The sequence below is a fragment of the Merops nubicus genome, unplaced genomic scaffold (genome assembly GCF_000691845.1).
Source record: "Merops nubicus isolate BGI_N331 unplaced genomic scaffold, ASM69184v1 scaffold7185, whole genome shotgun sequence".
Lineage (NCBI taxonomy): Eukaryota > Metazoa > Chordata > Aves > Coraciiformes > Meropidae > Merops > Merops nubicus.
In genome coordinates this window covers 77,327-91,005 of record NW_008610184.1, presented here as the reverse complement: position 1 = coordinate 91,005, position 13,679 = coordinate 77,327, and the positions used below count along the sequence as shown (strand labels likewise).

At 40.6% G+C, this 13,679-nt stretch overlaps 1 protein-coding gene across 1 annotated transcript in view; it reads left to right on the top strand.

Annotated features, from left to right (window-relative positions):
• Window positions 1-2,988: 2,988 nt before the first annotated feature.
• The window catches only part of SMOC1 (SPARC related modular calcium binding 1), a gene marked incomplete at its 5' end in the record, with an annotated part of 66,553 nt that continues 55,862 nt past the window's right edge, over window positions 2,989-13,679 (top strand). The window contains 2 exons of the mRNA XM_008940819.1: window positions 2,989-3,088; window positions 5,371-5,418. Of these exons, the coding sequence (XP_008939067.1) occupies window positions 2,989-3,088; window positions 5,371-5,418 (148 nt within the window). The remainder of the gene's footprint in view (window positions 3,089-5,370; window positions 5,419-13,679) is intronic.

Genomic DNA, 13,679 nt, shown 5'->3' with positions numbered 1-13,679 from the left:
TTTGAAAGTGTAGATGTTAGTGAGGAATCTGTTGGAAGACCTCAAATGATTTGCAGGTTTTATTTCTCTGGTTCCCTATTATGTAACTTTAAAATGTTCAGCTGTTGGACAGATGTATGTTAATTTGAGATGTCAAATTCTATCTGTCGTGTGCCTTCCAGCAGCAATGAGTGCTCTGTAGCCACAGCTTGGTTAGAAATCAACTTTATTTTGTGTATAAAATTGATAATGTATTTTCTCTGACACAATGCTTAGCTGTAGAAGACTGAGAATCAAAAAAAGCCAAACATACTTTTTCTAACGTGTCTTTTGGTAAAGCCCAAATTAGCCAAACTACTGGACATTAGATCTGCGCAGTAAACAGATGCTACTTTTACATTGTTAGTCTTCTGATTATAACAGTACTTAAAAATGAAGTTGAATTTCAGGTAGAAAATTTAAATGGGATTTAGAAGCAAAAATTCAATGCTAATATCACTGGGAACTCATTGAAAAAATCTAAAGTAAAAACCTGAATTTTCAAGATTCCTTACTCTAGGTGCTCTGGAAAACTTGACACTTTCCAGAGTTTGTGTTTACAGACAGTGGTTAAAAATGGTAGAGGATTAGGTTTTGTCTTTACATTTGTTTCATTGTTATACCAGCGCTGTGTAACTGATGAGAGGTATACCGGTTGTTTCTCACAGTCTTTAAGCTGCAGAATCTAGGCTGTAGGCCACTGGTTTTGTGACACCTAAAAATGCTGAGACCTGGTTCAGGCATCTCTCAGCATGAAGACGTTGAGGAAAGCCAACTGCAGTGATTTTTGAGGTTACTGAAGTGTCCTTCCTTCGTGGGTAGTTGACTGGCCTTCAGTATAAGGTTGAGATTTAATTGCTGCTATTTTCTGTAGTAGGGAAGTCCTTTGGTGCTGCAGTAGAACATGTGGTTTTTGTGAAAGTGTTGTCAATCTGAGATTTATTTCTTTTTTTTTAATGGTGGCAGCGGGAAGAAGGGGTCATGGGATATCCGTCCAATGAAGACCAACATTCCTTAGCTCAGTTATTTACAAAATTACTTCACTTTTATGGATATAATGTGCTCAGGTTGCGTAGAGTATATGTAATTGGTAGCTTTCCATTGGGATGAGTTGCACAACATGCTCTTAGTTAATGCATCTATCTTAAATTTGATCAGTGCATTTTTTTAACTCCTCTACTTTGTTGTTTTCTTGAATTACTATCAAGTCACTGACACTGAATTTTTTAAATGTGGGGTACACTGGATGTTTTTCTGAAGTGTCACGTGGAATGGTCTTGCCCTTTGAATTCAAGACCCTATCCTGGAATTTGGCTTCATCTCTGGGTGAGATTTTTACAATTAATGCTCAGATGTGAAGACTTGTGCTGGTGGGAATGGAATAATTTGTGTGATCAGCAAAGATAAACACTAAACAGAAACCCAAGCAGTCCCTTCACACTTGTTTTGAATGTGCAATTGGTTAGATTGAGCAATAGGAAATATTTTGCAACTTGATTATTGCTAATTATATTCATAGTGCTTTTGAGTAATTTGCAATCAATTTTTGTGATATATTGACAGAATAAAAATGAAAGTGTGCAGACAGTGGCAACAGTGTATTTAGTAACATGGGTACATGAGATTGTTGATTTTTGGCTGCTAAAAGTGAATTTGCTTGAGGCAAAGTGATTGATTTGCACTTTAGTAAAACCTGAGATAAACACGTGGTACCGTGTTATAATTGCTCTTAGATCATGTTTTATGTGATACCCAAAGCCTTTTAAAAAGACTGTTGTTAAGTCTCTGAACAAACTCTGCTACCTTAGGGAATCGAAGCCAGCTGTCAGCAAGGGGGAGTGACTGGTTTAGCTCTGAAGTATCCTTAATGAAGAGAACAGCAGAAACACCCCATCACTCTTCTCTTCTGTGTGGAGAGGACTGGAATGGGGGAAATCAGCTCCAATGAACTAGTTTGGCAGAAGAGAGAATGGGCAGAGTTCAATTTACACATAAAATAAAAAGGCAGTTTCTGAAATGATCTCATTTCATGGCTTTTTTTTTTTTTAGAAATGTATTGAAGGAGCTTGTAGTAACATAGGCATTTCTATACCATTTCAATATGCTGGAATTACTGATGTGCATGCTAGAAACAACTGAAAGTGTTTGCTAGACAGGCTTTTGGAATCTGTTAGTATTTACACAGATGCCTGTCTGATGATCAGTTACTTCTGTCTCAAGGGGAAGTCAAAGGCATCCCGAATTTCATCCAAATGCTGACCACTCTGTGAAAGCTGAGGCAAAGGCTGTGATTAGATTTGTTAAGCTGGATGAAACTATAGTGCCACTGAGCTAATACCTGCATAGATATTACTAGGATCAGTCTGTTAGATTGGGATTTATCTATTCTCACTTTAAAGGTCCACCTCTGAACTAGTCATTCTGGTGTCCTTCTGTGGTGAAGGAAGGAACTAGGTAACTTTAGATGTTCAGTTTGGAAGTAGAGCTTTAAAAGAAAGAAAGATTAATCTTATGCTGTGTACCTTTTGATTCATTAGAGCCCTCATCAAATGTTCTTAAGTCCTTGTCAATACATGGAGAGTAAGCATGTTGGATCTTGCTCCTACTGCCTAGGTTCACATAGTAACAGGAAAGAGCTTAAATCTATCTGGAGAAGGATTGTTGCATTTTCAGCCATGTTTATGGCACAAAATGCTCTCAAAGCACTCACAGATGCTGTTCTCAAGCAGTGGCTGTGGAACTGCAGCTAAAGGAGTTGGAGTAGGAGAAATAACTTTTCTTTGGGAGGGAGGTGAGAGGAGAAAGAGAAGATAACATTATCAAAGACAGTCTTCTGTGTGACCTCTTCACTCTAAAGCATGTTTTTGTGATGTGCCTGGGTTGGAACTTCCACTAAGATGCTGGTTTATAATAAAAGTGGTGGGTGATAGAGTGAGAAATTAAATGCTTGCTCCTTGTTTTATTAAACAGGTGCAGTGCCATACCTACACTGGATACTGCTGGTGTGTGACACCTGATGGCAAACCTATCAGTGGCTCTTCTGTACAGAACAAAACTCCTGTATGTTCAGGTACTGTGGGAGTGGTTTCAACAAATCCTAATTTGATAATTGAGGGGGGTTGGGGAGAACCTTTAATCTTTTCAGGTGCCTTGGCCAGTTTACCTGATGTAACAGTGCAGTTGTGCTTGTATCTCCCTGTGTGCTTGCTGGCACTTGGGAGCTGCAAGGGAGCTCAGACTGTGGCATGCCCACCCTGCAGTTAGGGTACAGACATCTGCAAAGCTCTCTGAGGAGAACCACATGGTAGCCAAAGCAAGAGTTGCAGTGTTTTGCTGTGTGCACCAAAGCCAGGGATTCCCTTAACAGATGGGATGACTTTTTCCCATGAGCAGTATTTTACAAAAGTGATTATTGGGCTTTATTTAGTGGGCCGTGGAGTTATTTAGCCTTCAGAGTGATTTCAAACTTACAAGTCTGAGAAGGGGATTCTGTGAGAAACTGGTAGTTGCTGCCTGCTATCCCCAGATCTGGGGTCCTGCTGTTATAATGGGTTTGGGTCTTCTGATCACATTGCTCAGTTTCAGGATCCCCAAATTTGTGTCATGGGGCTGGATAGCACTGGGGTTGCACCACAACTCACTAGAGGGAGGTCCAGACCCAGGTTGTTACTTATGGGTTTATTAAGTGATGTGCTTCTGGGCACTCAACCTGACACTGCTCTGTTGCCATTTGATTTACTGGGCCCAAATCCATCCTTTTCTGTACTTAAAACAGAGTGCTGTTTGGTTTTTTCCTCCCACCATTGAATATGGTGGTCCATGGCTCACATGGCATGGGGCTGGGCTCCAGAGTTTCCTATGGCCCTTATCACTAGTGTACAGTCAAGATTTGTGAGCTGTGATGGACACACACCTTGCAGTGGTTGCCTTTTAAATGGGAGCATGAAAACAATAAAACCTTTGTTGGTTTTTAATCCTCCTCACCTTATTCAGTGTCCTTTCAACTTGCATGAGGGGTTTGGGTTGTGTGAGAGAACTCTCTGGGAACCAGTGAGTCAACATAGCTTGAGTGGATGCTTGGTGTTTCACAGGTACATGGAAACCACCTAAGATTAATAACCTGTTTTAGTGTAAGGTGAAATGCTACAGTAATTTGGCTTAAACCTTAGAATATGACATTCCCAGTATAGGGGTTTGGTAGGGCATGTTTGGCTGATATGTTCATTTAGTCTTGAGCTGTTCATAAAATGGTATTACCAGGAAAGTCAAGTTGTGGTGTATTGTAGGACACACAGATGTTAAGCCTATGATGGCTAATACTGAGTACATGCTTTCTACCTCTAATTCAGCAGCAGATCTGTGATGAACTGATCTGCAAGGCGAAGTGCCTGAGCCATAGAGTTTATGTTTAGAATATGTCTTGACCAGACCCTTGGGCCTGTCAGAGCTGCCTCCTTTGGAGCTGACTTTTGATCCATGCTTCCTGCAGGATCAGTAATCACTGGAACTGTTTAGTAATGGTGCACAGAAGAATCAGCTTCCTGGGAATAAAGCTATTTAAAAAGCCCAACAAAAAACAAAACAAAACAAAACAAAACAAAAAAAAAAACCACACACAAAAAACCCCCAACCCAAACTTGTAATTGATTTTTCTACACTTTGGTAAGGGATTAGTTTAAAAAATTTTTATCAGTTGAAGTTTTGGTGGAACACTGGCTGATGAAGCACTAAAGCAAACTGCAGAAACAAGTGTTGAATCATGTGTATTACGTGAAGGTCTAAGTTACATTAAAAAATCCAAGATGTGTTCTATTCAAGTACATGTGGGATCTTATTTGGTGTCCCTTTTCAAACAGCTGGGGATGTTCAGGGGTTGGTTGAAATCCATTTTCTGCAAATTGTCCCACTTAATCCCTTTCCTTTAGAATCCTGCCCTTGCATTCCCTGCACACTTTCCCCACCTGTTTTTGATTTGTTCTTCCTGACATCTGCAAATGAAAGAAGTGACTCTTACTGCCTTCTCTTGCCTTCTCACCCTGGGATTTATTCCACATTTCTTACTAGCACACTGCTCTGTTGAGCACGTCCAAATCACTGGATCCATCTACTAATGATTTCTTGTTTACCCTCATCCTCATTTAACATCTTAACACACAAAACTACCTTATGCTATCCTAGTTGGTTGAAGCCACGGGCTCTTTGAATCCTAAACTGAGTTGTTGGCAAGTAAAACAGACACTTTGTGTCTGAGATAGTGACACATAATATGACAAAACATATTCTGTGATCAAGCAGCATCTAAATAGATGTCTTTTTTTATTATTATTATTATTTCTTTTTCCTCCCCTTTAGGTTCTGTAACTGATAAACCATCGAGCCAGGGTAATTCGGGAAGGAAAGGTGAGTCAAGTCCTGTGCTTCAGCAACTTGTTCTGTAGTAGCAGCTGCTGAGCCAAGTCCCTTGAGATAACTCAGAACCTGGGTTCCGAAGCAGCTCGGTGTGCAGGAGGCTTATGTGCCTTTAGACCTCTGCCCTCAGTAGGAGCAAGACAACAATCTGTGCACCACTCTGTGAAGGAGAAGTGCTCCTCAACTGAGATGTGGAACATGAAAGCAGAGCTTCCCAAAGGGACAGCTGGTACAGAAAAACCTCTGCTTGTTCACCTTGAAGTTAACTACTGAGCATTTCTCAGTAAAATCTCTAGAGGTTAGGAGGCCTATCAATATGACTGGTACACTGGGAGTGAGGAGTGCCAATGTCATGGTTATGGCTTTATGTGCATTGAAATGTGATTTTTTTTTTTTTTAACAGAACATAAAATCCTCTGGCCAGCTGGAGCAGTGCTGGATTAAACCTTCTCTAGCTGTGCTTGGAAGCCTCAATCTTTTGTGCAGTAGGCAGTGATCCTCCTTCTTTATACTCCTTGCTTTTCCTGAACAAGGCACTAGGTGTGTCATCCTTCTCCTTTTGCATTCATTGAAATAGTCTTGGGAGGATGACCACTGAAGTTGAGGAGCAGTCAAGTTTGTCTCTAGGCCTTCTTCCCAACCTGATTTTCAGCCCTTGTCCCCTGTACCCCCTATTCAGGGTCAACTTTTGAGTTTGTCTCCTGCTACAGGAAGACAGTGATGAAGGCATCCTCACTCCTGATGGTGAGGATGAGGCTGTTTCCTAGGAGAAGTTCCTGTTCTGATATCTGAAGCAGGATTTTACTGCTAACTCTCTAAACCAATTATTCCTGAAACTTCAAAATGCAGGAAAATGCCTACCTTGATGCTGACACTGTAATTTGAAGAACATCTTCTATGCTGAGACTGTCAATCCAGTTGTGAAAACGCTTAACAGGAATTACAGATTATTGTGTTTGGAGCAGTGATACATTTAGAGCATATCTGTTCTCCAGCCTATTGGTTGTGTGTAGTATCTTAGGAAAAGGTAGGGAGAAGAAAGATGCAAGGAAAACTATTTAAGAATGAATGCTGAAGCCTTCTTATTTTAGGTAAGGGTATGTCTCTGTAAACCTATAATTACATGTTAATGTGTAATTGGCACCTGAATGCATTGGTATCACTCTAATGCAATCATTGCTAGTCTAGCCTGAAGTACAAGTGAATCAAGTAGCTCTTGAAATCTGTATTATTTTTGAGTAGGGGTTCTTTGTAGGCTTCCTACCTGAGTAGTTCTTATCTGTTCTTCTACAAATTGAAGCAGCTAACCTTGGGTTTCACAAGAGAGAGGAACAAAAGAGGAAAACATCTGAATGTGTTTTTCCCATTTTTACTCCCTTTATTAACTCGGAGGTTGGAACATGCAGTAAAAGATTACTGTAAATGGGATGAATTAAACTAAAATTTGTCGTATAAACTGGTTGTCCTTGGTGCTGCCTGTGGTGTCCTGTTTCAAGAATGGTATGCTTGGTCATGTGGCTGCAGAGGCATCCTAGGCAGTAGCTGTCAAGAAAAAGAGAATGTTTCCCTTTGGGCTAGCATGCTTCAAGCAATCATGTGAAGTTTCTGCCCCTTTCAGTTCTGAATCTGTTCACATCTCCTGGAAGCCCCTTTGTCCTTCCTCCATTATGTTAGGGAAATGATTAAACGTGTCTTCTAAAATCAAGAGAACTTTTAGAAGCTGAAATAATTTGGTTTAAAATTTGATGGTCTTAGCATAGCTTTTTAGGCTAGTGATGAATGTGTAACCTAAAAATGAATTTGGCTTTCCTACCAGTGTTTTTTCTTAGCTTAATTTACCTCGATTCAGAATTTCAGTATCAAGTCCTGTTGTAAGAAAGCTGGAAACAAGAGCAACCTGGCTTCCTTGAAGGAAGGTGGTCGCTGGAGGTCCAGCTTCCCTGAAGACTGGTGGCCAGCCAGCATGCATATAACCATTCCAGCTGAGTGCTCAGACTCTTTCTGCAAAGATTGCCCTTTGCAAGCAGACAAAAAAGGGCAGCATGAAGAGAGATCCAGCAGAAACTAGGTCATTGATCATCTTTCTGTTCTTGAGGCACATCTTGAAAACTTCTGACATCACTCTGGGGAACTGCCATCTGATTTGGGAGCTTTGGGAGCTTTGGGGTTTTTCATGCTGCACAGCAGACTCCTCTTTCCATCCCTGGATGAAGGTCTCTGAGTCGAAGAGCATTATCTGGCACAGAATAGGCACTCTCAGGAGGAAAAGGAATAGCTAAGACTCTGAAAAGTGATTTCTTTTGTCCTATTCATACAGGAATGTAAAATATGGAGCTAATAAACTTTGTGTGATGCTAGTGCCTTTCAAGTCTTCAGGGCAAAATAGTTTCTTGGATGGAGGCTGCTCTGCCTTAGAAACAGTGCAGATGGGTAGGCTTAAGCTGTTGGGTAATAAATAAAGACTTTACTGGCTTATTAGCTCTCCTTTAGAAGAGACGAATTAATGTTGGAAGAAATAGTCTGGTTATCAATAATAACTTTCTCCAAATGTTTTGGCCTCTTTTCCATCCTGTTTAGTCCTAATTTCTGGGGGTCAGTAGGTGTGATGGAATCACCAGAAGATGAGGTTACATGCGATTCTACTCACAGGCTCTCTCACTACTGAGGAAAAGAAAATGAAACAGCTTTATGGTCACGTGGCTTGGCCCATAGTTCCAGAAGTGGCTCTGTGGAGCTTTCTGCAGAGAGCAGGCAAGAGTGCTGGCAAGAAATCCTTTTTGCTTTTAAATCCCATGCTCTGGTTGCCCATGTTTACATTGCTGATATTGCTGTATGATGCAATGCCAGTTACTCATACAATTTGCCCTGTAAGGTAATTTAAATCAAATTAAATTGGCACCAAACTTAAAACTTTAAAATAGGACTTATTGATTTGTTCTGTGTCTGAGAAGTGTTCTATTGCTGGAAGGCAGAGCAGACCTGGGCCTGGGGGAGCTGGAGGCGTGTTCTGTGAGGTGGAATGGAAACCCAGGTTCTCCAGAACATGCTCAGTGTGTGGACTTTACAGCTCAGGCATTTAGCACTGTTGTTTCAGCCTGCAAGTGAAGAATAAGTTTCTAGGATCTTTGTTAGGGAAATCAGTTATTCTTGGGTGGCATTAGGATATCCAGAACCTGTAGATCTGTGTTGCAGTCTGTTCCTTATTTCAGCTTGTTCCTTGTACAATCCTTTCTTGTAAGGAGCTTTTTGCACTAATTTACTCCAGTTGCTGCTTATTTGAAAAGCCTAAGAGACTTGGAAGATGGTCACTGTCCCCTAGAGGGCTGGATCTATCCCCTCTGTCCCACTGGGAGGCTGTTAATGTTTTAAGAAGCAGTGAAAGGCATCCTCAGAGCCAACGTGACTGGATTTCTGCCTTGACTCAAGAATGCAGAACGTTCCTCTCTGGCCAAAGGGAAATTGTGCCACACGTTTGAAACAAAACAAGCAAACATGAAACAAAACAAAACTTTATTTATTTTTTTTTATCTGAGGAATGATGGGGATTTAGGAGCTCAAAGCTACAGATTTGGAATTTTGCAGCCACAATTAGTGTTTTTCACAGTCACCAGGCACATTTTGAAAAGTAGGCTGGTCAGGAGACAGATGGATGTAAAATGCATCTATGTCATTGCTGACCTCCATAAAGTCACTTGGTTCCTTCTTAAAACTGGAAACTGAGTGAATTAAAAGTAGAGAGATTGGAAAGGAGAGAAGAGGAAAAAACATCAAGTGGATGTACTCATTTGTTAGTGGTTGTTAACTGTTCTGGACACTGTGTGAGAGGTGTTGATACCATTTTTAAATCAGCTGAATGAAGGAGATGGGACAGGAGGCTTGGTTCTATAATGTGGGGTTAAAAGATGATGCAAGTACAGGGTAAATAATGGGCTGGATAAACTGTCAGTGTCAGTCATGAAGAGTCTTGAGTGATATGAAGTCCTTTTTTCTTTCACAAAGTCTCTTGCAGTGCATAAAGTTGCAGGCCTGTTTTTACTTGCTTTGCTGCCCTATTGCAAAAGCTGGCAATAGCATCTGCAGCTCCCTGAACCTGGGGCAGGAACAGTGATGTTGGTGAAATGTAAGCTCCCATGTAAATGTAATGACCTCACAGAAGGGAAAGCCTGGGCTGAGCTTGTTTTACACTTACTGTCTTGTAATGGAGTTGTGAAAAGCTTTGCCCAATGAGTTTGCAGCCTACAAGAAAACACTGGAGTAATTTGAGGAACCGAAGCGGAATAACTTCAAATTCCTGTCAAACATCTGGAATTGAGTTCCTTTTTGTGGGTTTAACTGTGAGAAATGGACATAAAGGCAGGCTTCATTGCAGGGAAATTCTCTGCTGCAGTTGCAGGTAAGTTGGCCCATTCTTTGACTCTCTTCCTGCAGATTTCCAAGAGCCTTACCTCTAGAAAACGTTAATGGCCTAGTTGTGCAGCCAGTAGACTGAGCAATTTGCATCAGTAATGAGCCATTAGTCTGAGTCAGTAATTAGACTGAGCAGTAAAGGGTGCACGCTCTCCTCGGGCAAACCCAAGTGGAGGACTGCTTGTGCTGGTGTAAATAAATGGAGCCGTTTGTACGTGGAGACCTGGAAGCTTTGTCTGCTGGTGGTAAAAAGTCAGGTGCAGCTGGCACTGGTTCACCTGCTGTCTGCTTGCAGGGAGGGGAGCATGCTGCCTCCACAGTGGTGTATGTCTCAGGAGACACATAATATCTTGACAAAAATGTCAAGTTGAAATATGACCAAAACCTGAGTCTGGGGCTTTGGTCTTTACCAGTTCTTTCTGGATTCAACTGGGCATGGATCAAATCTGAAGCAGAGCTGCTATTACACAAACCAAGCTTCAAGGGCCCAATTATTCCTGCCTCTCCAACCTCGTAAACACTGAGAAAATGCTCTCTGATGTCTTCAGCAGCTTGTGGAGGATACAGGAAAGGCAGAGAAATATTGTGTGGCCTTCATCAGTGTGACAAAAGAAATACAAGTTTACTGGGTCAGTATGAAGTCTTGAGCCACCACTTTATGATGAATTTCTTGCAGAACAGTCTGCAGAGCTACCCAAACAATTCTTCTGGATCCCTTATGTTATGTACTTATTTGAAGATAAAAAATATACTCGTTTGTGAGTGTGGATGGAGGAGAATTTTAATGCAAAAATTGCTTTCTGACCTGCTTAACTTTGTCACGTTATATTCCTAGGTGAGGACTGACATGTTTCTGGCAGGATTTTTTCCTGGGTAAAATATACACACGTACACAAAGTGTGTGCATACAATTTGATGCTTCTGGACAGAGCTGCCTGTGTAGTTGCAGCTATGTGGAAGGTCAGGCTGTGCTATGAATATAGAATAAGTCTGCTTTGTGAAGGCAGAAGATTTGCTGTGCGTGTGCTACGTGAATGCTTCAAGTCCTCTGGATGTGCAAAGGGTTGATTTGTCCTCCCACACACTGATGGTGACAGTTTCTCAAGTCTACCCTGCTAAAATTTAACAAGGCAGGAAAGCATCTCTGGGAGAAACATGGATGTGTGCTGCTTTTCCTGAAACTGGGATAAAAATTCAGGTGACAGAAGTAACTGGAAGAGATTAGTGCAACAAAAACACTGTCCTGCAAAAGCCTGAGTAGGCTGTGAATAAAAAATTCTGTGGATGGAATTTGTAGCACATAAGATTTTGGTTGGCTCATATTAATATTTCCGAGCAAAGTTAGTGGTGGAATTGAAGTCTGCTTCTCTATTATAGAAAATAGTTCTGAAAAAAAATACCATTACTTTAATCAGTAGGTTTGCCAATTTGTAGATATACAAAATTCTGTCAGGTTCCTGTCACTAGCCCTATACTGTCCATAATCTACAAAATCATTTAATAAATTCAAGTGAAGTGGAATTGTAGAAAGCAAGAGAATTTCACAGATAGGACAGATTGTAGTTTGCCAGTATTACAGGTTTTGTAAGATAGGGAGAACGCAGCTTTTAACTGGAGGTTGTGATCAGTTTTTGTGAGAACAGAGGAACATAATTTTACAATATTGTATGTACCAATCACTTTTGCAGGGCAACATTCTAAGAAACATTTAGATACATCTCATAAATAGATATTTGAAATACTAAGTTCTAGACGAAAAATTCAGCCTCAAATTTGCTATATAAACAGTAGGATTAAAAACAATCCTTTTGGGTCCCCACATCACTGACTTGTCTGAAATTGTTTAGTTTTCATCAAGACATTTTTTTGTGGGCCTCAGAACATATGTATCAAATTTGAGGCTGAAAAAAAGTTTCATTGGCAAGTTTAAGGAGAAGGCAAATTCTGTTTTAAAGTATATTTTGCTTGATATAATGCAAGAATTCTGCTTTCATCTATAAAGCAACGGTTCTAATCGGTAGGTTAGTCTATATAATATGACTTAATAAAATTGTAGTTTACAAGTGTTATTATAGCAATCTACAGGCTACTCATGTCTGTAATGTCTTAAGGACAGCTGTAAAGGTTTTTAAATGCTTAAGTCATAGTATTGAGCAGCCTGGTGAGTAGGTCTAATAAGCAGACTAACAATTGATTAAGCAACATCTGTTAAGGTATTATTAACTGTTTATGTGCTATACACAGATTTCTGGTGTCTGACCAATTACAGCTTGCAGAGAAATGGAGTAGTTCTGGGGTCTGTGGCTTGTTTTTGTCATTGAAATACTTTGTAGCTATGTGGCCTCAACACCTTTTCTTTTTTTAAAGAGTTGTTAAAAAAATTCTTCCCATGAGTGTCTGGATCAGCATGCCAAGATGTTATACTGTTACTCTATGAAATTCTCTAGATCCTTCAGAACAGCATCGTTACAACTTTGAAATTAATAGTCCTAGACTTCCTGTCTTCTGTAGCTGTTTCTTAAAAATAAACCTCAGGATAAATTGGATAAATTGCTGGGTTTGCAGATGAGTGAAGCTAGAAGTTGTTTGCTCGTGCCGGCCTAACAGGACCCCATTTTGTTTGAATGTTTGCATCCTGCAGAAATATCTAGACATCTGAAAGTTAGTGTTGTTTTCTTTCAGATCAGTGTAATGCACCAGGAAATGTATTTTGTCATGGGTGCAGGGGTTCAGCTGAGGGACTGGAAGTACTTTCCTTTCAACTCCTTTGCCCTGTGAGCTCTGTCAAAGTTTCTCCATAAGAGAGATAAGCTATGAAATCGTGATGGGAAAGCTTGAGTGCCTGCAAAGCATGTGTGCTTGTAAATAGGGGAAGCTGGAGAGGCAGCCTGGATGTTTGTTCAAGTTCCTGAGACTGCACCTATGGGAATTAGAGCTCCTTTAGAAGAGGACTAGCTGGAACAATAGCTTCCCTCCATATGCTCAGCTGGGATTTTGTTTTATGTTGACAACAAAGGAGACGTACTGCAAAATATTTTGGTGCAGGCTAGGTATAGGAGAGGTTTTCCCAATAGGGTGAATTTCTCTGAGTTGTGTCTCTGTCTTTTATTACATGTCACTGTGCTCAGCTTGGTGCTCAGATTCTGATGGGACCTTTAGGTGCTGCAGTAAAGCAATTCTCAGGTGTAAAGACTTGACAGGTTTCATCTTGACTATTCAGCTGCTCACAAAGATGCCTTAAAATGATGATGGCTTTTAAGACCAGTTGTCTCGGGCTCGTTTTGAACAGTCAATCTGTAGATGTCTGGTAGTGCATAACTTTGAGGAATGACCCTCCTTTTAAAGTAAAAATATTTTAATTTTGAGAATGTAGTGCCATTTGTACTCTGTGTGCATTTTTGAGATGTGATTTTTCCATACGTACAGATGTCTTTCCGAAGCATGTTAGATCCTTTGGAGGTTCATCCAGCACCATTCAGTTATTCTGGCTGTCTCCCTCTGTTCTTCTCCATTCTTCCCCTCATGTAGAAATCCTATTCCTTCAGTTTCATAATCAAATAAAAAAAAAATTCCTTTAGACTGAATTCAGATCCTGGGTTGAACTAGTTGGGGCAGTATAGAGAGCAGAGTTGTGCCCACTCACTAAAGCTCTGAACCTCTACTCTTAATGATCCTGGGGAGGGGAAAAACCTGCAGAAAAAAGCGTAGAAAAAAAACATAGTGAAGTTTTTTTCCCCTTTCCCTCATTTGCACACATGCAATCCAGCAGCAGGAGCGAGGTATCCATTCTCTTTGCCTGCGAGGAAATGAAAAGGCGTATTGTAAGGCCAGGGCTAGTCTGGTTG